The sequence below is a fragment of the Homalodisca vitripennis genome, unplaced genomic scaffold (assembly GCF_021130785.1).
Source record: "Homalodisca vitripennis isolate AUS2020 unplaced genomic scaffold, UT_GWSS_2.1 ScUCBcl_2993;HRSCAF=8216, whole genome shotgun sequence".
Lineage (NCBI taxonomy): Eukaryota > Metazoa > Arthropoda > Insecta > Hemiptera > Cicadellidae > Homalodisca > Homalodisca vitripennis.
In genome coordinates this window covers 8331-31972 of record NW_025779100.1, presented here as the reverse complement: position 1 = coordinate 31972, position 23642 = coordinate 8331, and the positions used below count along the sequence as shown (strand labels likewise).

The window sequence follows — 23642 nt, the reverse complement described above, 5'->3', positions numbered from 1 at the left end:
AATGTATCTATTCGTGCAAGACGGTGCCATGTTTATATGTCCAAGTTCACGCATTTGCCATGCAGCGCATCTGCAGCTCAGTGGAAAACAAAACAGATGATCGCACATTTTTGTTTACACCTTTTAATTTGTTTATAAATTACAAGGTAGCCTATACAAAGGAGGTCCAGCAGTGAGGGAGGATTTCCAAGGACACTTTGCTAGGACGCTGAATGACCATAGTAATACAGTGGTATTTTGCTGACATACTACTGTAACCACCACAACCCCTCACATTCAGTGTACTCTAACACAATTGTCGAAATGGTGATTTTCGGAGACAACAGTATTAAGTGATCAAAATGTAATGATACACAATGCGTAGGTGGGAAGGCATTACAAGGAGGAAACCTTAAATGTGGGATTTTTGTTGTACTAAAAAGGCCCAATTTATCAGTGAATGCTAAAATAGACGTTATAAGCAGGAAATAGTTATATGTGGTAGACATATATAACAGAGTTTCACTATACCAAACTCTGCAACCAAAAAATAATAACAGTAAAATGGTTTATGATTTTCTAATTTGATTTGATGTCCATACGGATATATGCTATTCATTGAAATATATTTCTTTCTTTACAAAAAAAGTAAAATTGTGTCACTAATAGATAATTCTAGGCCCATTGAGAAAAGAAAACATTTTAACTATAAACAACTACTGCATGAACTTACCTGAAAGCTTACAATTGTGAGCTTTTTTAGTGTGTCCACATTTTCAATTTTGGTTATTTTATTTTTTCCTAGGTACAAATTTTCTAGTTCATCTAGTCCCTGTAAGTTTTCAACAACCTGAAAACATTTCAACAATCAGTAAAACATTTATGATCTTATATTTACAATTGACGATTAATTTATTTTAAAAACCATTCACTATTTGTATAAATTAGTGTACTATAGAAATTTGTAATTTAAAATACAGCACCTCCCAGCTATACAACCTGAACTCACTGTGGCTAGGACGTTGTTTCAAGTGATTGATTCTTACAATTTTTATTCACTATATAGTTAAATGTTAATTGTCCTAGTGTATCCAATTTTAAGTGAGTCTTCATCACCCTATCATGCTTTTTTTGCTTACCTAACACAACCAATTTTCAACACTAAACTTTTCAAGGAAGACTCACACAGTAATGATTCAATTATCAACTTCGAATATGATAAACACTCAAAAATTGTATAATTTACATAGTTTAACTTCAATATGCTTATTTTTAAAGAGTCATATTTAATGAACTTAACCCATAAAAGAATAATGTAGGATCTCAAAAACTTTTCTGTACTAATGATTTGTAGTTTTTTTCAATACTATTAACCCTTATAACGTCACAGACGCCGTAAGGCGCATAGACAAACTATCTCCAAAACGGCAAAGACGCGGTACGGGCGCATCGACACAAAACTGCGTCCTATAGCAAATTTAAGTTCCTTTTAAATCCGATCAATGTCACTAACGGTATGCGTCAACCATTGTGTGTGGGTTATTGACCTATGTCAAGCGTCAAAATATAGCTGTCGCGTTACATTGTTTGAAACAATAGACACGGTGTCTAGACACTCTCCCCGCCACACGGCACAGACGCCGTAAGGCGCATAGACAAACTATCTCCAAACGGCAAAGACGCGGTAACGGCGCATCGACACAAAACTGCGTCTATAGCAAATTTAAGTTCCTTTTAAATCCGATCAATGTCACTAACGGTATGCATCAACCATATGTGTGGGTTATTGACCTATGTCAAGCGTCAAAATATAGCTGTCGCGTTACATTGTTTGAAACAATAGACACGGTGTCTAGACCACTCTCCCCGCCACACACGGCACAGACGCCGTACAGCGACGCGCGCGCTTTTTGTTTTGCAGTTTGGCTTCAGGTAGTGCGTGTCTAAAACCATCGCTGAGTCGGTTTCCTTCGTCGTGTTTTCTGTTTATTTGGTTTTTATTTATTTTTAATTTTATTATATATAATTTATTATAAATATAATTTATTTTAATTATATTTATATAATTGTCTGGTAATGTTTATAGTTTAGCTAATAAATTTTGTGTTCCTTTTATTTTGACTTTATTTATATCTACAATTTAATGTCCCATAAATATATGTACGTACAAGATAATTTTAAAATTTTTACTTTTTTATACTTACCATAATTATAGAAAGTAAAAATAAAAATGAACTATACACATTTAAATTTTTTTTTTTTTAATATTGTGCCGTTTGCTGGAAGTTGTGAAAAGATATACTGACGTTATAAGGGTTAATAGTTATTCAGAGAAAACTAAGCATTTTTTTACTTTTATCATTTACATACTTAAAAAGTAAATTTATAATGACAACAACAATAAAATATTTTACAAGGTCCTCAACAATTACATAGTTCAGAAGACTTTCACCCCAAGCATTGCTTATACAATTAAATTCTTGAAATACTGTATATAAGCATCACAAAGCAGAGACCTAACAGATATTAAACCATAACTACCAACAGACATCAATCTGTACAAAATATATATAGCTAAGTTTATATCAACACAAGTATACATAACCAACAACCAAACTCACCAACAGTTATGATCAACATGGCCTCTTCATTACAGGATGCCTCTTCATTGACAATTTAAAACTATCTTTGTTGAAGTTATTATATTTCTTTTTTATTACTAGATTGTTATTTCTCTTACTAGCCTAGGATAATAGTAGGCAATTTTGCATGTACTTTTGTTTTAACGAATTCTGTTGTACGTTTGGTTTGAAAAATTTTCAAGCAATCATTTTTTCAGCAACTAATCCAACCCTCAGATATCAGAGAATTGCCTGGGATGCCTTCTCCATGAAACTTTGCATCTAGATTTCAATATTACTTCTTATTAATCTGTGCCTGGTCTGACATTAGAATTGTTTCCCTATTTGTTGTTTAAGCTACCAATATTTTAATCAAATAAATCGATTTACTATTCAGGTTAATTTTGTAAAAGATCAAAACATTAAATTAAAAGAAAATTACATACTTACCCTAATTTTGTTATCGCCTAACTCAAGAAGCCTAAGCTTTTTCAGGTGGTTGACATTTTCTATTTTGGATATTTTATTTGAGCATAAGTATAACTTTTCTAAGTTCTCCAGTTTCTCCAGACCACCAATCTCTTTGATACGGTTGAACGATAAATCTAAAATTCTGAAAAAAAGGAAGAGAGCATTATTACAAATTACATGCAGCATAGGATAACAATATGATTAATTATTATATACTGTGAATAATTAATCCTCATTACATCACAACTGATTATATATATATATATATATATATATATATATATATAATTATATATATATATATATATATATATATATTATATATATATATATAATGATTTTACCATGACTGCATTATAAAACATCTTTTCTATCTACCATTCAGAAGAAAGTTAGTTTCATACCCAGCCATCTTGAAATGTCACGATTTTGAGTTATTACATGCATCTTGAAATTATTAAAGTTTATAACAATCCAGTTTTGGTAAACAATTTTTATATTATTTTACGAGAATGTTGAAATTGTTTATCACTTTTCTTTCAGATCATTTTAAAATTTTATATATATAGAGCCAATTTTAGGTTATGTTAGGTTACACATTATTACTAATTAATTAAAGAAAAATCCAAATAGTAGAATACACATGTTGAAGTAATAATAAGTAATTAATTTAGTTGAATGATAATTTAACATAAAAATTTGCAGACTTATTAACAATCTTGTAGAGTAAAAATGGTTTCAATTACTATTAATATTATTTGTAATTATGTCCAACTCAAATCAATAAATAAAAGGACAACAATTTACACCAAAACACCAAGTAAATAATTAAAAAATAAGAGGCCTTAAGCAAAATTTCTTATAATAATAAAACTGAGTTGTGATTTACAATTTAAATCAAATTAAAATACTGTAGTAAAATTATATTGTTAATTTATGTCCAAATGTTCAAGATAGATGACAATCTTTAATACTGCCATAATAACAAAGTGTAATGCTTCATTTTACCTAAATCATATTCTGGGTGTCCAATTATATTAACTGTAGACTCGTAGCAACTTTCAGTTTATCAAGTTGTGTCTCATTAGGATTAGTGTTATCACAAATTGTGTTGTCTCATGGTTTTCTGAATTATCTACAGCCTATATGTTTTTTGAACAAAACTCTTATTTCGTTTTTAAATGATTTTAATCCCAATTAAAAAAAATTCAACAAAGCATTGAAAGTACAACAAATTAGGAGTTAGATTAAATATATTGTTGTTAAAGTAAAACACAAATACCATTAAATACTCTAACATGTGCAAAAATAAACAAATAAAAATTTATTTTCTCAATATAAAAAAATTAAATAAATAAAAAAGGCGGCAAACTTTTATTCTTTACTTTTTATATACCTTGTAAGATTCTTGCTACAACTACTTTTTATGTAATTTGATGTAAAAGTGTTTAAACTGTTGGGGAGTACTGACAGCTATAACCGTCATCCTACCTAGTGTATACTAGAGTAAGCAAAATTATCCTTAATGAACTCCAGGGAGTAAAGAACAAATTTTTTTTGTTTTCATTCAAAATGTATTGAAACCTTACAAAATATCATAATAATGCATTTTTTGGATCTACAACTTGATAAATTCATACATTTTGTTTTTTTTTTTTTTTTAATTTTACAAAAGTATGATAGTGTTCAAAACACGGATACACACAAAGTGCTACTTCACATTTTGTGCACTCATAAGCAGTTTCTTTCCTTTTACGCTCACCCCGTGTTGTATTTGAATACACAAAGCAGCGTTTTAGCTTCCTTCGGCGCCATTTTCCCTTACTGGTAGTGGGCGGGGGAAATGGCGACCTGACAAGCGTAGCGGGCTGCTGGGCTCCGCCCAACGGACGCGTCACAGCTGCGGCCTCTTTGGTGCAACATGTGCTTCCAGTATCTGTCTGATAACGTTAATTCGGAAGTCCATGATGTGAACCTTAGCATTTGGGTTTTTTGATACCATGTATAGCCTATAAATGGACGTGGGCGCGAGAAAATTGACAGAACATTTGGCGGCAAATCTGTGATTATGTATTCCGTCACTAGGAGACAGCACCGTACAGCAATAATTACTTTGAACATTTCACAGTCGAAATAGTATGTAAGAACGCCATTAGAGTGCATAAACAGTTGCAATATTGATTGTTTTAGCAACCCCGTCATGGACGGTCATAACCGTCAATACTCTTTTGGGATCAAACGGCTGTAAACCGTCTGTACTCTTTTGGAACAACTTTCAGCTAATCCTCAACAGGTTAAAGACCACTTTTTGTCAAACTAATGAAACATAATTTTTCAGTTCAAAGTCAGGTATATTAAGAAAAGTATACACAATACAATACTGTAACTCAAAACGTTAACGAGTCATGAATTTGTAAGTAGAAGATACATAGGCTACACAGACAGAAAACCAAGCATTTCGTAAAACGTTTTACTTATTTTTTCTAGATGTAAGTAATAATCTGAAGTTTGATACAATGTCTTGAAAATGCACTGTTATAGTAGATGTGTTTTACAAATTTACTATAATGAACTTTACCAGATGATTTGTTAGGTCTTAATATACAAGAAATACTGTATATAAATTTGGCCCTAACTTGCTTAGTTTTCTATCTGTTTCTTTAGAAAAATACATAACTCTTAAAACAGTTCTAGTCTTGCAATTTGGCATAAATATTAGAAACAAACTTAATGATAGCAATTTAAACCCATTCGTGACTGAATAAATTACTATAATATTTGGACTAAAGAACTGGATATTTTCAATTCTTTCGTGTAAGAACAGGTGCACATTGCAATAACTCTTAATGTATAACATGCTATGAATATTATACATTTACTCTAGTTTATTCCTGGTTATTGTATGAACACAAAATGTTAGCTTTTTTATATAAATATATTTACACCATTTACAAATTTTTAATATACTCTTTAGAAGTTGATTCGGGTGTGAAACACCTCAAAACAATATGTTCCCAGATGAAGTGGAACATGACACTTTTTACATTGGTACACTGTTTCACTTCTTTTCCCCTGTGAGGCATAAACTTTACATTTTCTTGAGGGCCTGGCTTTGGTGGTTGGAGGTATATTTTCAATAAAATTCCCCCTAAAACTTTCCTTGAAGGCGCAGTGGTGATTCTCCACAAGCGGGAACCCTACCAAAGGGTTACCTGAGCTCAACAGGTTTCGTCACAGAAGTGATTGAACACATCTGATTCAGTGCAGTTTTCTCTTAACTACCTCGAAATAATAGGATTTATTCCATCATTGCCGGTAAAACGCATTGTACTAACAGTATTTGGTCCAACACTTCACGCAAAATCACAAGGCCTAGCCGGTGGGTTATCGTCACTTTCATTATCACTACTGTCAACGTTTGTACCATCAGACATTTAATTATTTTCATGTATCATGTCATCTTGTTCACTGTCACATTCCTCATCACCACTTTATCTAAAACATTAACAACGTAAGCCGCAAAATCATCCGAATTTGCGAACACATCATTCCGGTCGCGAGACGCCATCTTGACTGTTTACAAACGAAAGAAAGTTGTTTTGTCAAGATGACTTGAGGCAATATCAGATGATTTTCAGCAACGAAGAAGAAGAAAAACATAGACTAGAATATTGAGAACAAAATATGCAGCAAATGTGAATGCCTCTGCGATCTATCGGCAATATATTCAACTACGTCGATGTCGTGTCTAGCGGACGGGCGCGGCCCGTCTTTAGTCGTTGGGGCCGCCGCGAACTGAAGGACGGAAACTGCCCGACCAATGTCTTGAATGGGTTAATAAAATCTATTCACTTGTTCAAAATTGGCAGCTGTTTTACAATGTCCATGCAAAAACTTTAACAAAACTGGCGTAAGAAAAAAATCATTAGAAAAAACTAAAATTTGCTTTAAAAAACTCTATAACTTTGTTATTAATGACCACTTTTTTATCAATACATTATAATTTATTGGTCTTTTGCAATAATATAATTTATTTAGAACTTGAAATATTTAACTGATTAAGAGCTGTAAAAACTAAAGCTTTTTTACAAATAAAAAAATGAATTATTGATTTAAAACTTGCCCTCTTTTTCTTTCTTAACCAAAAGTACACAATGACACAGCTTGAATTGGAGGGAACAAGGTGTAATGTTTAACATAAACCGAACAAAGTGATTTACACTTAAATTAACATTTGCTAAGTGATGTGGTAAGTTGCTGTCAGACCACCATCTGAGACCGGCTCACTCTCCCTTGTTTATCACTTACATTAGAAGCACAATACGGTCTTTGTTGAGTTACTGTATATGATATTCAGATAATTCATCCTGAATTTACTATCATACAATACAATAATTCTAAAACTTCATAAAACAAAATTTTAAATAAAATTAGTGTCACAATAGATTTTCAAACTATATGTTTGAATAACCATTGTATACAGTTACCTACATGTCTATATTGCAATTACTTGTATAACTGGATTGTATTACACACATGTTTTCCTGTGAAAAATGAATCATCTTAATCCTGGGAACATGATGGAAATAGGTGTCATTAATATGATCTCATCCTTCACTTTCCCTTTCAGGTAGTTTATGAGTCATTCTATCAACCAGTTTGAAGGATTCTCACCGACCTCTAAATCTTTCTTTGCTTTGGGAAGTAAATTGCCTGTCATTTAGGACAGGATGATCAAACATTTACTTATTAAAAATTTATTATAATAAATTTGACCTTATCACTTATAATTTGAGATGTCATTAATTTTTTTAAATATTAATTTGTGGTGAAAATACAAAGCTATATGGTTATATATTACACTCTAACAATGATAAACATAATTTTTCTTTAAGCATATTGATAAAATAATGTTTTTACTAGCTTCTGAGGGACAGGAGTCATTGAAATAATTATCAGATCCTATGAGATCATAACGGTGTTTTTCTGAAGTGAAATGTTTTGCTAGTGAGTTCTCATATGAGAATGAATCAGCTATATAGAAAGTTTCCTCGTGAATGACTAAGGCCCAGCGCACACAGAGCGACTGTTCTGCAACTAAAGTCGGCAACCAGTTGCGTCTGCAACTAGTTTGCAACTGAAACAAAACTTCTGTCCGCACACGTCAACGGGTCAGTTGTGAATCAGTTGCATCTAATGTGCAATTAGTGGAGTATTTTGTAGGCCTATTACGCTGTGTTTTTTGGCATTTCCTTGACCATTTGTGCTTACCATGTCATCAATTTGTGCTTACATTTTCTTACCTGTCATATTTACTTCAGCGGCCACTTCTTTCCATGCTTTCTCCAATACATCTTTCCGTGCATAGTCTGGGAGTTTGTAATTGTAAAGTGCTTCATGCTTCTCCACTGCTCCAACTAGCTTAATGTTTAGTTCTTGGTCACCCATAGTGAAATTAACAATATGCGGCCGTAAAAACACCAACAAAACACCCCGTGATCACGTGTGACTGAAGTCTGCAACGCAACTGCAACCGCGGGCCCACGGTTGCAAGCGACTAGTTTCAGACTGGTTTGAGATCGTCAAAAACCGGTCGCGCCGTGTGCGTCTCCCCACTCCAATACATTGCCGAGGTCACCAAAAAGTTGCGCGCCAAACTGGTTTGCAACTGTAGTTGCAAAGCAGTTGCTCTGTGTGCGCTGGGCCTAAGGCTTTTAGTGAGCACCTCTGATTGTAGTAGTTCAAACAATATACGGTAAATGAAATTACAAATTATATATAAATATTTTTTTTTTCAGAGATAATATATAATGGTCATTATCAGATTTTTTCGCTACAAGACGTATTTTGGTTTGGTCCAAAGAGTCCATTGCAATAAGCTACGGTCTTAAATTATAGGATAAAAAATTATATTACTCAACATTTACATATTTTGTTGAACAATTATTAATTTATGTTACGATGCAATAAATGTTTAATTTTTCATTGATATATCACTATTTTAGTTGATTACGCTAAAATAAGTAATTTATTAACATGATTTTTAGGTATCCTTGAAAACTAATACGAGGCATAAGTTTCTTCCTTAATTAAAATATAGTAAAAAAAACTTTAATTTATAATAATTATAAATGTTATTATTTATATTAATTATTAAAATGTTATTACTGTATTGCTATTCAACAATGAAGTGTCAAAGATATTAATTATAGAGTTTTTCACGATTTAAGTTTTTTTGATCTGACATGAGATCAAAAAAACAACTATTCGTTTCATGAATTTCCAATGCAACAAAGTGAAAATTTTCAAAAGAACTCTACATGTGTAAACACTATTTTCAAAATATTGTGAATGCAATTTTATAAAAAAAGTTATCATCCATTGTTTCCTGAAAAATAATAAACGACGAATTCAGAAACATTTATATGTAGTTGGATTAATTTGTTTATTTCAATTTAGGTTTTTGTTTTTCATTATAAGTAAAAAAAGAAATATATATATATATATATATATATTTACTGTAATATATATATATATGTATATAATATGTATATATATATATATATGTGTGTGTTTACATTTTTTGGTAAATAGTGAAATGTTGTGTTAAACAAAAAATTACATATTTATATTCTAAATATTTTTTGTATGCTTATTATATTTTGTAACCTTTTCTATGTTGTAGAGCATAACATTTTAGAACATAATTTTTGTTTTTTTTCTAGGTTTATATGTAAAAATGTTTGTTTTAAACTTAAGCACATTAAACTTTATTTCTTGTTTTTTAAGAAATAAAGTTGATAAAAACACAATATATTGTCAGAAAAAGCTTCAAATGAAGTAATTTTTATTATAATAAAAAAATGTTCTAATAATAGTTGTCTAAGTTCACCTGACTTATTTAGCCTACTACATCACTCATAGTGTCCAATAAATAAAAAATAATGAAATAATCAGTTTGTAAACTAGGCCTAAGGCCTAGACAAAACAATTTTTTACATCACAAATTTAGCATACAGATCCCTGAATGTTACTAAAATTATTATCCGATAAATGAATCACAAATAAAACCATTGTTAGAACCAAGTTTAGAATTCCCAAATAAAAGTTTAGAATACACAATGAGTAATGCCGATGCATCACTATGGCAGTCATAATCCTCTCAAAATTACAGTTTGTTCACAAAATAAACAGTTATAATTTACTTATTCCATGAAAATATCTATACCACTTGGTGGCAAATTTTCACAAGGAAAAGTTTGATGCCGCTTTGACATTAACACAACTCTAATAACAATATGAGAAACACCAATTAATTTGATATATTTGTTCTACTTAACCCTTTCAGTATCAGACATTCTCCCTAGTGTGTGTGCAAGAAATGCCAGGCATAGTGCCATATGCTCATGCAAGAAGAGCCAGGCTATAATTGCCAATTTTTCAGCAGTTTGCAAAAACTGTCACAGTTTTGTTATTTATTGATTAAAATTGTTACTTTTTGTTTTGTTTTGCTCTAAACAATGTGCTTTAAATTAATACTGAAAAATAAATTTACTACAACATGCATTAAAAATATAAAACCAGAAAAACTTTTACTTACACAAAATTTTATGATGAATTTTTCAGTTTGGTGTAAATAAAAAAATCCAGGCCAGTAAAAAAATCCTTGTTCCATAAATTGAGTATGTATTTGAACCTCCACATACTTTTGAACACATACACAAAATATTTTACATCTATCTTCAAAAATAAAGGTTTTATCATTGTTTTTCAAAAATAACGTGTATTTGCATTTTTTCGCACATCTTGCTAAACACTGTTTTTCACTTTATAAAATTATGTATTAGGCAAATATTAAGAAAAAATAGCCTATTTCAAGTTTAAAATTACACAATTAATAAACACTTATAGCCTACTTAAGTTTTTTTTATTTGAATGAGAAAAAAAATTAACACTTATGAAATGGTAAACAATATGGGTGGAGTCCCCTTTTGCATGTTTTGCACTTCTTCACTCTCCGTTTCACTATCACTCACAACAACATCACTATCGTCTCTTAACACTCTCCGTACAGTGTTTTCACTAAGAGGTGATGCACTATGCTTCATTTTGTAAACATTTTACAACAATAAACGAAACAACAACAAGTTAGCTCGGCACAATCGGCGAAACTGCGTAGTTGGTTAGTAAACAACAGACGACAGCTGACTCAGACTAGCGACGTCCACAGCCACTTGTATTTTGTTTTATTTATAACACTAATGTAATCGAAATACATTCAACTGAATGTTTTTTATTAGTTTATATCTTTATAAATACAATTATAACAAAATTAGAATTGTTTAGATATTTTTTGTATTTTTTACGAATATTTTAAAACACGTCCGTGTAGTAGGACGCTGGCTCTTCTTGCACAATTTACATGCGTCCTTGTAGTCGGACGCTGGCTCTTCTTGCACATTTTATGTACGTCCGTGTAGTCGGACGTTGGCACTGAAAGGGTTAAGTCTGATTTTTTATAGAAAAAGTTTGATCAAAAATATGACTGCAAAATCGAATGTTTCTTGAATGTTGTTCAACATTCAAGAAACATTTTTAGCGACAAGTCACTTATAGCTAACTTACTAAATCACTTCTAACTAAAATTGCATTTGTTTTAATAGACAATTGTAGCCATAGCAACTGTTTCAAAAATGTAAATGTACTGTACGGAAATATGGAATCTCTCAAAGATGAATGAGAATGAATTACTCCAGCCCAGTATAGAAAGAATAAACCCATAGAGACATAAAATAAAGTGACACTAGATCTGCATGAACATAATTTTAAAACATCTCAGATACTAACTCCAGGTTGACGAGAGCATCTAGGTTCTCTATGACAGTGATCTGGTTGTCATACAACTCCAGCTCTCGTAGAGTCGTCACTGTTGACAAGTTCTCGATCCGCTTGATGAGGTTCCACCGTAGGTAAAGCCGCTCCAGACACCTCAGAGGTTCCAGGTCCTCTATCTTTGCTATCCGCCGGTGGTTCAGGTCCAGTTCCTGCAAAAAATAAGAACTACACTGCAGTTGTATTTAAAGTACAAATTCAATATAATAACCACTTTTAATCCATCTCACTTTGACTATAAAAAGATGAGAACAACAATTGAGATATAGAAGAAAGAAAAAGGTGGAGAGAGAGAAAGAGCAATAAACATTATTTTAGTAAACACAAATAAATTAATTCATGCTTTTTCTTGGTACATTTGTGTACTGTTAATAGTGATTGAGCTCAGTTTACTCCAGAAAATTGAATGAACTCAGAATTATTTTGAAATTTGTAGGAGAACTAGGCAAAGTCAACAAATTATTTTGACTATGATAAAATTTGGAACTTAAAAGAAAAGAAACTACATATAAATAACTTGGTCATTGGTTTTTTTTCTCAATAAGTGGTGGTGATTGACAAAGCAATGGTTAACAAAAATGTGTTCATTTTGTTTTACAAACTGTAATCTTTCATAACACATGAAATAACGGTACTTTGGGATTATACCGACCACACACCCAGACATGAATCGTTATTTCACATTTCGTTTCTACTGATTACTAGATTAGCGTAGAACAATATTTCGTCAATATAAAACAGGAATTGTCTTATCGCAAAACCCCTCCCCATCCTCAGACAGAGGTCAAAGTCGAGCGTCTAGTAGATAACGTGATTGCAGAGTCTCGCCGCCCGTTCAGCTGGTGCATCGCTTTGTTGTACTTCCGTGTTTTACCTCTACATTTCTCCAAACACAAAAATTCAACAAAAACAAACATTTACCAAACTAAACTCTTTATTAAAAAAACACTAAAAACTTGTTTTTATTCTTGATCACATTCCGCCACCCAAAATGCGAGTGCCTCCGGCCATCAGCGCGGGCTTTGGCAGCACCTTTGGTGCTGCCCCGCGCTGATGTCGACGAAAGAAAAACATCCCTCGAGATAGTACCTATCAGTAAAATATCAAATTCTAGAGGGGCTAATCAGAAAATATAAATTGAATTGTAATGGAAAGGCAATTATGTACCGTGCAAATCACGTGATGCCGCGCGGTCTGCCGTAATCAGGATTCTCGAGAAAGATAAGATAACAGCGACAACAATAACGATCACAATACCTGGAAATGCTTGTAAGTTTGTAATTTTGTAATTGAAGAGTTGTTTTTTTCGTTCTATCATGTTTGTTTCTATAAATTTCTATTTTTGTGTTCTTCATACTAGTGTGGTCGGTATAATCCCAAAGTACCGAAATAACACATAAACATCACATAATACATCATAATTATCATAACACATGAAACACATGTCATTATTTCATGATACAATGAAATAAATACAATTTAATATAAATATATTTTATTTACACACAAACATAGCTATGGTGGGATGTTTGATTGATTTTAAATCTTAGCTTCAATTTACCTTCCACTCAGTTCAGCATCTGACAGTGTCTACGACACATCTGACAGAATTCTGTGACAGTATCAGATTTCAGATGCTGTAACGAGCGGAAGGTGAAATGGAGCTAAATCGAACATTTAAAATAAACCGTATTCAATTAAATTGAAAAAGAATAATCAGTGGAACAATTTGGACTTTCTGTGTATTCCTATGTATGATATAGAAGTTAGTTTTTATTTTTATGAGATATTAATGTTCTTCTGAGGAACAATATGCCATTTGCATATTGGCGTAATTCTTATCACCATACATAATTTTGGCTCATAACATTATTTCTTGTGATAGTACTGCCTGAACAATATAACTCGTTTCTTGAACAAAAGATGAAGAGTCTGGCCTTTATTTTTATATTTATTTATTTATATGATGTTTAACCTTTGTATTCATAAATGTTTTACTGTACAGACTCTATTACTTAAAAGCTACCACCTTTAAAACTGATCAATTTTTGCAATTTTGTAATTTTTTTCAGAATAGTAAAACTAAATTCCTCTATTGTTGGACATTTCAAATCTGTATAATTATAGCTTAATTTGGCAATATGTGTCTACTAAAATCCAAATTTTGTTTTAAAATTAAATTTGCTAAAATTTAAATCCATAGTTAATTTTTATAACTATGCATTCTTTATTTAATATAAGTTTTTAGGTCAAATAAAACATGCATTATAACGAAATACGAGGTTTGTTCAAAAAGTAACGGTAATTTTTAAGTTTTACACGTTTAGAAAGTCCAACTGTCAAGATCTATATATTATGTTGGTACTCATGGTAATGAAGTATAATACAATTTCCAGCTGTATTCATTGTTTACTTTTTCAGTCGCAGCTGTTAAGGTTAGACAATTTTTTATGAACTCAGCAATTTTTCATTTGTTAAAAAAATTTTGTGTAAGAAATTAAATAGTGTAGTAAATTGTGGGAAATGTTAACAAAGGCCTATGGTGAGCTGGTATAAGTAAAACAAGGGTTTAAGGGTGGTAGAAACATTTCGAAGATGGCCGTGAAGACACTGAAAATGACGAACACTCTAGATACCCAAGCACATCAACAACCAATGAAAACATGAAAAAGTGGAAGAAATAGATATGAGCGATCGCAATGGTTGTTACTTATGATCAGAGAGAAGTCGCTGATGATGTTGGCATATCAATTGGCTCAGGAATGGAAATTATTTTGAATGTTTCGGATATGTGTGGCAGCAGAATTTGTTCACAAATTGTTGAATTTAGAACAAAAACAGCGGTGAATGGACAACCGAATCGTGAATAATGTGTTGTTGCTCAAGAGTCACTAATGAATCAACGACAATGTAAAATTACTAAAAAATGTTTTAACAGATGACGAAACATGGGTTTATGGATATGACGTTGAAACTAAGGCTCAATCATCCCATAGGAGCCATTTTGGATAGCCAAGACTAAGACTCGACAATTGCAGTCGAACGTGAAGGTTATGCTCACCGTGTTCTTCAATTTCAATGCCATAGTGCATCATGAATTCTTGTCACAAGGTCAAACGGTCAATAAGGAATTCTACCAACAAGTTCAACACTGTTTGTGTGAAGCAATCTAAAAAAAAACTGCCCAGATTTGTGGAAAAACAAATTGATGGCTTTTGCACCATGACAATGCACCTGCTCACACTTGATAGCTTAGTCATTGAATTTTTGGCCAAAAACAGTACTGTAACAATGCCCCAGCCTTCATATTTTCCACACATGGTTCCGTAAGGTATTTATTCCAGAAACAAAGAGAACCTTTAAGGGGTGCCTTTTACAAGCATAATTGGCATTAAAAGTGCATCGTTGAAAGATCTAAAAGTTATCCGAAGGTGACAACATTAATGTAAACAAATAAATAAATATTTTGCCAAAAAATAAAAATTCCTGTTACATTTTGAACATTCTTTGTTTACTATAAACTGTAATAGAGTTATAAACACAGATGTATATTCTTAATGATTAAAAGTATCACGAATTAAAAACTGAAAAATGATTACGAGGAAACTATGAAATAGATTCACATAAATCCATTATAATTCATTTCCTCCCTTGATATATATGAATGTAATTTTTTAAGTAATGATTAAACATTGTAAATTATTATATTGCACCTATTTTGTACTCTATATTCATGACTGATGTCTTCTGATTCTGTCCTCAATTTTACAATAAGCCATACGTAATTCAAAGAAACGTCTCTTGTAAATAAAAGATTTATTACCATAAACAGAATTTTTTTTATTGTTGTATATTTAAATATTTTTCCCCTATATTTATCATATTGCATGTAGACATGAAATCTTTAGTTTAAAGCCTATTAAAGCCAATAGTAACTAAATCATTGTTTATTCACATAGAATACCATATACTTCTATATGATATTATCTTAGTATGCTCCTATCACATTCCTAGGATCATTATTTAATTAAAAATCACAACAAAGGTGAGATTTTGACAGAGCAATTATTTTTTTAGATAAAAATGTTTTTGTTTCACATAAGCCAAACATATCTGATTGCTAAATGAGTTTTGGTAGTGGCACAATATGAGTGGCATTTTGTAACTACGTTCAATACACATCTGGCTGGTTCAGTGTCATAGTGAAGGTGCTATTTTAACTACCCTAGACTAGTGTTCAAAATGGCCACCACAATTAACTCTCCCGCCGACTGAAGTAAATAGCATCATTGCATTTCTCTTGGTAAAGGAGAAGACATTATGAACTACACTACAAATGGTGCCAATTGTTTTGTGAAGAACGAACAGTGTTCACAATTTTATTAAACACACCCGAGGAGAAAATGTTCATCGTTATAATACAAGACGAGCCAAAGACTACAGCCTTCCAATTCACCACTCCACACAATACAGCAAGAAGCCGTCATACATGGGACGCAAACTATATAATGCACTACATGAATCCATGAAGAACCTCAGCTCTACGAAACTCAAGAAACAACTGCATGACTGGCTGATGGAACGACCACTTTACACACTGGAAGAATTCTTCACTACAACGAAAAACTCTTAAGTAATGTAAAGCAAAACCAAGAAAAATACCTACTACGCAATTTTGACACCATTAAATTCCTAAACGAAATTGTAAATAAAGAATTTTTTACTTTGACTTTGAAAAGCAAAGTGATTGATGCTCTGTAGTTACCAATGACATTGTAAGTTTAGGAAAAATCAAAGTTTCACAGTCGCAGATTATGAAAACATTTTCTACGACTGAGAAACTCGGAATTGTAAATTCTGAGCCCAAGGATACCCAAACTCTTGATTGATGAAGACAAAACAAAGGTAACGAGAAAAAGTTTCTAAAGTTTCTTATCTGATAACATGAAAAATGTGATTTATTTCTTAATCACATGGCCACTGGTGATGAAACATGGGTGGCTTATGTCAATGTCAAACAAAAAAGACAATCAATGGAGTAAAGTCACACCTTGTTGCCATGAAAACTGCTGTGATCGGTTATGTACATAGGTGGCAGAATTTTATTCAACTAATATTGAAAAGCTTCTAATTAGATACAATAAGTGATTAAATGTAAACAATAACTATGTTTAAAAAATAGTATAAGAGTAATTCTTTCAAGTGTATACAATAAAAACGCTGTAAAATATAAGTGTTATTTTTTATTTATTAAAGCAACTTATTTTCTGAATGGCCCTAGAAATTAATATTTCAAATTAAGTACTGTATTCCACTACTTCTGGTAAGCCAACCGATCACAAAATACTCACCTCACATTCTACGTCTATGATTAGGTCTTCTATACTTTGCTCCTCTTCTTCCTGTTTATCCCCTCCTGTGCAAAGACAACAGTCATTAATTTTAGAATGAGAATATTACTTAATTAATTTTAGTTTTCAACAACTCCACAAAGTTTAAATGGGGTTTGCATAAATTCAAGCAAACTTAGGTGTTAACATGCAGTCAGTTGTGTTTATACCTGGAAGACTTGTATCTTCGACACTAGCGGACGTGTCCACACTGACCGACTTCCTGACATGTGTTGCTGCTGCTGGCAGGGGGTTACTGTCTAGAACAAGCCATTTACAGAAGCAAACCCAGCACACAAACTGTTAGTCAGCCAAAACTTATTTCTTAAAGCATAACATGTTAGATATTGTATGCAGTACAAACAATAATAATAATGTAGATCCTAATATTAGTGATACATGCTTAGGTCTATCATGTATATTTACAAAGCTTAATCAATTAGCCCAGATTCATAACTGTGACTTATGCGATCATAGCACAGATCAGATGTTGGCTCACAACCGGAGCGTGATCTTGATTTGGGATATATTGGAAACAACGCAGTTATGGTGGGAACGGTTGATTCAATGTGAATTTTGAGTTCAGCTCCAGTTCGACTTCCTCTTAGTGCAGCATCTAGAATCTGACGCTGTCACGAACTTGACTTCTGGAATCTGGTGTCACGTTCGTCTGAAGAGATCCCAAAAAAATTGACAGCAAATAAGCTCAAAATGAACGCTTTACATTGGTTCGACATCAGAGACACATAGACTGCAAAACATAGTATAATCTAGGTGAAATGGTATTTTCATTATCTCATCTCAATTATGCACCTGATGAGGTGTCTCTGATTTTGAAACGATGTAGAGTGTTCATCTTGCCTGTTTTTTTGGAGGATCTCTTCAGACGAATGTGACGCCAGATCCCATCAATCAGATTCTATAATATGCACTAAGAGGAAGGTGAACTAGAGCTGAAACTACACTAGTTGAATTGTTCTTAAAATTTGCAGAAACAAGTTTATGGAAATCAGGCGCGGTCCCACTTACTCTTATTGATTTATTCTTGATGAAATTAGTTTATATTGTAACTGAGCATTAATTTATGTTTAATTTTGACTTAACTTTTTAATATTGGCAATCAAAGCAGTCTAATTTTAACTGATGGTTGACTGAATATTAGGTTACTCTGCCGATTTAAGGTACAAGTACGAAGCTTTGAAATGAGGTTCCTGATATATTATGCTATCTTTGTTAGGCAAAACCGTCACTCTTTAAGGCATCAATAACCGTGCATTAACAACAGTTAAAATCTTAAAATCTAAGTTTGTCACTCTTTAAGGCATCAATAACCGTGCATTACAACAGTTAAAACCTTAAATCTAAGTTATTACTAACCGATGTTTACGTCTCTGGTGTCAAAACGTTTGTAATTAAATATAGACTTTATTATCCTATTTAAACATTAATCGGTTTTTCCAGTATTAAGCAATCTTGAAAAGTTAAATGATAATATTAAGAATCTGACCAATGTTTATAGTAAATTTATTGTTTGTTTTGACACAAAGAACAAAATTCCAAAATATTTCCGCAGAGTTTGTAAATACCCTATATAAAGGGAATATTCGATTCCTTACATCCTATAAGGATGCATAAAAATGGATTTTACTTCTAATGCCCTTGAAGGGTACATAGCTTGGATGGGATATTTAACAACTTTTTTTTGGAGATTAAATCCTATATAAACATTGCATAGAATATGTAGAAGATACAATTAGATAAGATTCCAATTATAGGCCTATAATTGGATCTATAGGTTGAAGATTATTTATCCACCTGAGCAAGACATCAGTGTGTAGGTCTCCTGATTAGGTGTTTAGGTAATTTGATAGTATTAACATGTGAGTGTTTCAGTATAAAATAAACAAAAAATTAAAAATTTATAAACTTAAAGAAGCACTTTAAATTTATAGTTTTGTATAAAACTTATTTTACTACATTTCAATACTAAACCTATAAAAAATATCTTTGTTAGCCAACTTTCAAACTGGCAGAGGTTTAAAATTTGTATGCCAAATTTCACACAAACAAAAAACTGGTGTAAGAGCAAACATTTTCAAAAGACAAAAACTATAGGACTACAAACTACTATCAGCATAATTGTTGAAATAGACAACTAAGTTCATGAATATTTCCCCTCAAATATTCGTCTGTCAAGATTAATTCAACTTTCTTCTTACAGATACGACTCATTAAGGTTTTGATAAATGTTTACTTTAACAAATACACATTATTTGTTGTTTTTTCAAAAGAAAAAGGGGTCAGTCCCTACATATGCTTAAGGAAAACATTTATTGGTTGCTTGATCATCTAAAAAAAATGTATATTAATGAGTAGATTCTCTTAAGTCTGGTAAGTCAAAATACATTTTTTTAAATCTTTTTATTGACCCCAAGGGCAATCCATTCTGAGTACTTTTAAAAACCATAGATATCTTTGAACACAAAAAGTAGTACGTGGACTAACACAAAATTCGTTGCCATTTTTAAACTGTGAACTATAAGAAATCTGTCGACTTAGCAGATCTAAGTGTATTTACTCATTAAATATAAAAATTTTCTGAGATGGCCAAGCAACCAGTGCTGGATTACTTGGTACGAATTGACCCAAATGTTTAAAGAGTAAATTAAAAAGACTACAGAAAACATTCCATTTTGGAAAAACCAGTAAAAGCAACTAGTAGTTGAAAGGGGTAACAGTAAATGCCATCAACCATCAGCGTGGGCTACGACTCACAACACTATTCACTACCACCAAAAAAAATATAAAGAACATCTTTTTCTTTAAATGAACTATGCAACAAAATCTAACCAATGGAGAAAAGCAACACAAAGATGCCCGAAGAAGTTGTGCAATATTAAACAAGACTGAAATAACAAAAAAGAAATGAATAAACTTCACCATGGACTTAGAAACTACAGCCAAAATGACGAAAAAAAAAACAGGAAAAAAGTACTGAAAATTCCTTAAATTATACAAATACAATCCAAATACAATTGGTGGCTCTCTAATGCCTGCCCTTTTTTCATGTGAATGTTGATAACCTCATGTCGCGACCCCTCCTTAGTTTTATATCCTCCCACGCAGAAAGTCCTATCCACCCATGGTCCTCTAAATCAATGGACTAACTGAGATATTTATGAGAGGTGTTGAATTAAAACTCACCAACTTTAAAAAATAAAAATATTGGGAAATCACAAACAACTGTTTCGGGTGCTTAGTCTTGGCTCGGAATAAAAGTAATTACATTAATTAGAACAATAATCATAGAAACTCTTTGTTACAACATATATTAGCAAAGCTTACACTGTGTTCTTATAAATTAAAAAAAAATTGGAGTTAGAGAGTTTTTGACATTGACACCTGGAGTTAAGAGAGTTTTTTACCTGTAACAATATGGAATTGAGTTTTGATCCTCATAAAGTATTATTATTTTTTATTACCAAAGTATCAATTTTTGTTTAATTAAATAAGTAAAATTTAGCTGTAGTTAAGATTAGTTCTTTGTACTTAATTTTAAAATTTGGAATATTAATTAGTATTAGTCTTTACTAGATAGATCAAAACAATGACAGATTTTCATTAATCTAGATATTAAATGTATTGAAAATAAGTACCAAAGAAGCTCTTTGTAAAATTCCATCTACTTTTAAAAATATAAAATACAAATTGAGGCTAAACAATTAAAAATAAGATTCTCGTCAGTTATTTTCATACAACTGATTACCTTTTGTGTCATCTGTCGTGTGCTGTAGCTTCGTTCAGAATCCCAATAAAAAACTGTAGATCTTCCAGATTATACCCATTTTCTCCATAATGTTTGGCGAATTAAGAGCTTTTTCACATCATTCTGTTTTGCATTGCTAAGAAACAGTTTTTTTCTGGAAGAAACAGTGAGCTATAGCTTGCACAGTTGCTAAGGTAAGGGATTTCTCCACACACTGTGATTTTTTTCTGAGTAACCAAACGGTTTCTTGAGATTTTTTGTATCGAGTATAATTTTTACATAAACCCTCGTACATTTGGAAACTGTAAAATACCATTGATTGGTAGGCTTTAATATGCTATTAATACAATGTTTGAAACCAAGGACATTGCAGTCTTTGCCATCTTTATGGTCATAACTGATAAGATTATTTAGTAAACTTCCTCAGGATTTTGAATTACTTTCAATTATTTGGCTTAACTGGAGTAATTAACATCTCTATAACTCCATGAAAATAATACAAATTCCAAGCATAATAAACAATGTGCAGAGCACACCACCAAAACACAACTTAAAAATATAACCAAAACCAACTAACCCAGCAGTTTATTCAGTGCTTTACTCCGATTGGCTAGAGAATCAATGAATACTCAGCTGGCTGAAAAATTTAAGGATAGATATACACTCTCTAAACGCCATGGAACTAGTATGTTTTGATTATGACAAGTAGTCTAAAATGTACTCTTAAATAAGTTCTAGTAAGTTTTGACATGAAATAAGTATAGATATGGAAGTAGGGATAAACAAAGAATAGCAAAAAATAATCAGAAATTCGAATTGTTGGAGTTAGTGAGTTTTGATTCTGCACCCCTCATATAGAGGCCTAGGCTAATCTAAAATTCAAACACATACATTAATAATTTTTGTTGCAATAGGCCTATAGGGTTTGTTAGCTCATAAAAACTCTTTCTGAAAATGAAAGTAGCCTCAATTAGGCTATTTTGATAAATCGTTAAAATAGTTTTTAGATATTTTTTGTAACGTGGCCAAAGTATTATCCAAGGTTTTTTAAGTAGACTAAGCTTTGTAGATAAATTTCCTATTTTCATTAATGGACTGTGTCGTTCCATATTAAAACAGTTCCCCTAAAACAGTAATCAATGACGTGGTAAGACTCATTCTGGCTGGAAGTCTCATGTAAATTTCAGGAATGGGCTGAAAAGTAGAGATTAACTGCTGAGGAGTTGGTAGAGCAAGGCTTGCCCAATCACATCTCATTAAAGATTCTGGAGGAATAGTTCAATATGAAAAGTCCTCAACTAGTACTTCCCAATATCAGTATCACTTAAAGCAACACAACTAATCTTAGGGTGGTCTGAAGGCCCTGTTTTTTTGACATGATGACCAAGCTGGAGAAGCATAATTCAAGGCACCTTGTATTACACAAGTACTGTATGTAGACTTTTGTATTAGTTAAATGACCTTATAAATATCCTGCCATAATTTTTAACTGTTGTAATGCTTAATTAATTTATTTATTACACTATTGTTTTTTAAACATATGGTATAGTATAACAAAACTAATCCTAAACACTCCATGAAAAGTAAATTAAATTGTTTTTACTTACCAGAATTATTTGAATTTTCCATTTCTGAAGATAACTCTACACTTATTAAGAAATAATATACCTTTCAACAGAATTATAAATAACCAAAGTATCACAAGTAACCAAAGATCAAATTATGCAATAATTTATTTTTCAATTTCACAACACGTTCAAACTAAACTGATAATAACCAAAAGAATTGTGAAGGCTGAAATGGAGCAAATTAACACCAAAATCTAACGCAAAAATTTCAAACATAACATACCAGACTGAGTAATTGAGTAATGTCAATGCCTGATAACTCATTGGTCGAATCTGGAAAGCAACCGGTGACACCGGTAACAGGAAAAAGTAGCAGATTAGTCAAAATGAGTGCGTTTTATGGCAAGGAATTATTGATAATTCCATAACCAAGAAAATGGACCACGGACTAATTCTATGAATTCTTTTTTTTCTAGAACTGTTTTACTTTACAATTTGTTCTAGAAAATATAAAGAACATTAAGTAAAAACTATGAAACATATAAATTAGCGTGAGCAAGACCCTATTTCTATAATTATTTCAACGGTTTTCCCATTACATATACTTCATACAATATTGTGCAGTATATAAACTTATCAAACAAAACAGGTTCAAACTTAACAACAACAAAATTTATGTAGAACAAAGTAAATCCATAACAAGAGACTCTAAAGTGCATATTCGCAACAAAAAATTATGGTTGCCTGTAAAGTCGGTTTTTACGGGCGAAGATTTTACGTGACAACGTCTTTTTCTCGGTAGAATATTTTATTGATATGAATATTATTAAATTGCACAATAGGAACAAGGAATTGAATGAAAATAAGAATTGCACAAATTTTAACTATAGAAATGTATTTATGTTTACTAAAACATTGTACATAATTTGAAATTAATTAAAATTTGTTATTGTAA

At 31.7% G+C, this 23642-nt stretch overlaps 1 protein-coding gene across 2 annotated transcripts; it reads right to left on the bottom strand.

Moving 5' to 3' along the window:
• Positions 1–660: 660 nt before the first annotated feature.
• On the bottom strand, positions 661–22867 carry LOC124372354 (protein phosphatase 1 regulatory subunit 7-like). Of its 2 annotated transcripts, XM_046830736.1 has the most exons (6): positions 22727–22867; positions 17524–17613; positions 17315–17379; positions 11919–12115; positions 3051–3213; positions 661–829 (listed from the first exon to the last, which is right to left on the bottom strand). In XM_046830736.1, the coding sequence occupies exons 1-6, from the start codon at positions 22746–22748 to the stop codon at positions 686–688; spliced, it is 681 nt and encodes a 226-aa protein (XP_046686692.1). In that variant the 5' UTR covers positions 22749–22867; the 3' UTR covers positions 661–685. The 2 variants fall into 2 exon arrangements, with proteins under 2 accessions (XP_046686692.1, XP_046686693.1); XM_046830737.1 differs by lacking the exon at positions 17524–17613 and having other exon boundaries at positions 22727–22787.
• Between the last annotated feature and the right edge of the window lie 775 nt (positions 22868–23642).

Coding starts and splice junctions, on each gene's coding strand:
- LOC124372354 (XM_046830736.1), bottom strand. CDS start 22,748: ATGGAAAATTCAAATAATTCTG. Junction 12,116..17,314: donor TCATAGACGTAGAATGTGAG/GTGAGTATTTTG, acceptor TATTTTTTGCAG/GAACTGGACCTGAACCACCG. Junction 3,214..11,918: donor GATGCTCTCGTCAACCTGGA/GTTAGTATCTGA, acceptor CCTTTTTTTCAG/AATTTTAGATTTATCGTTCA.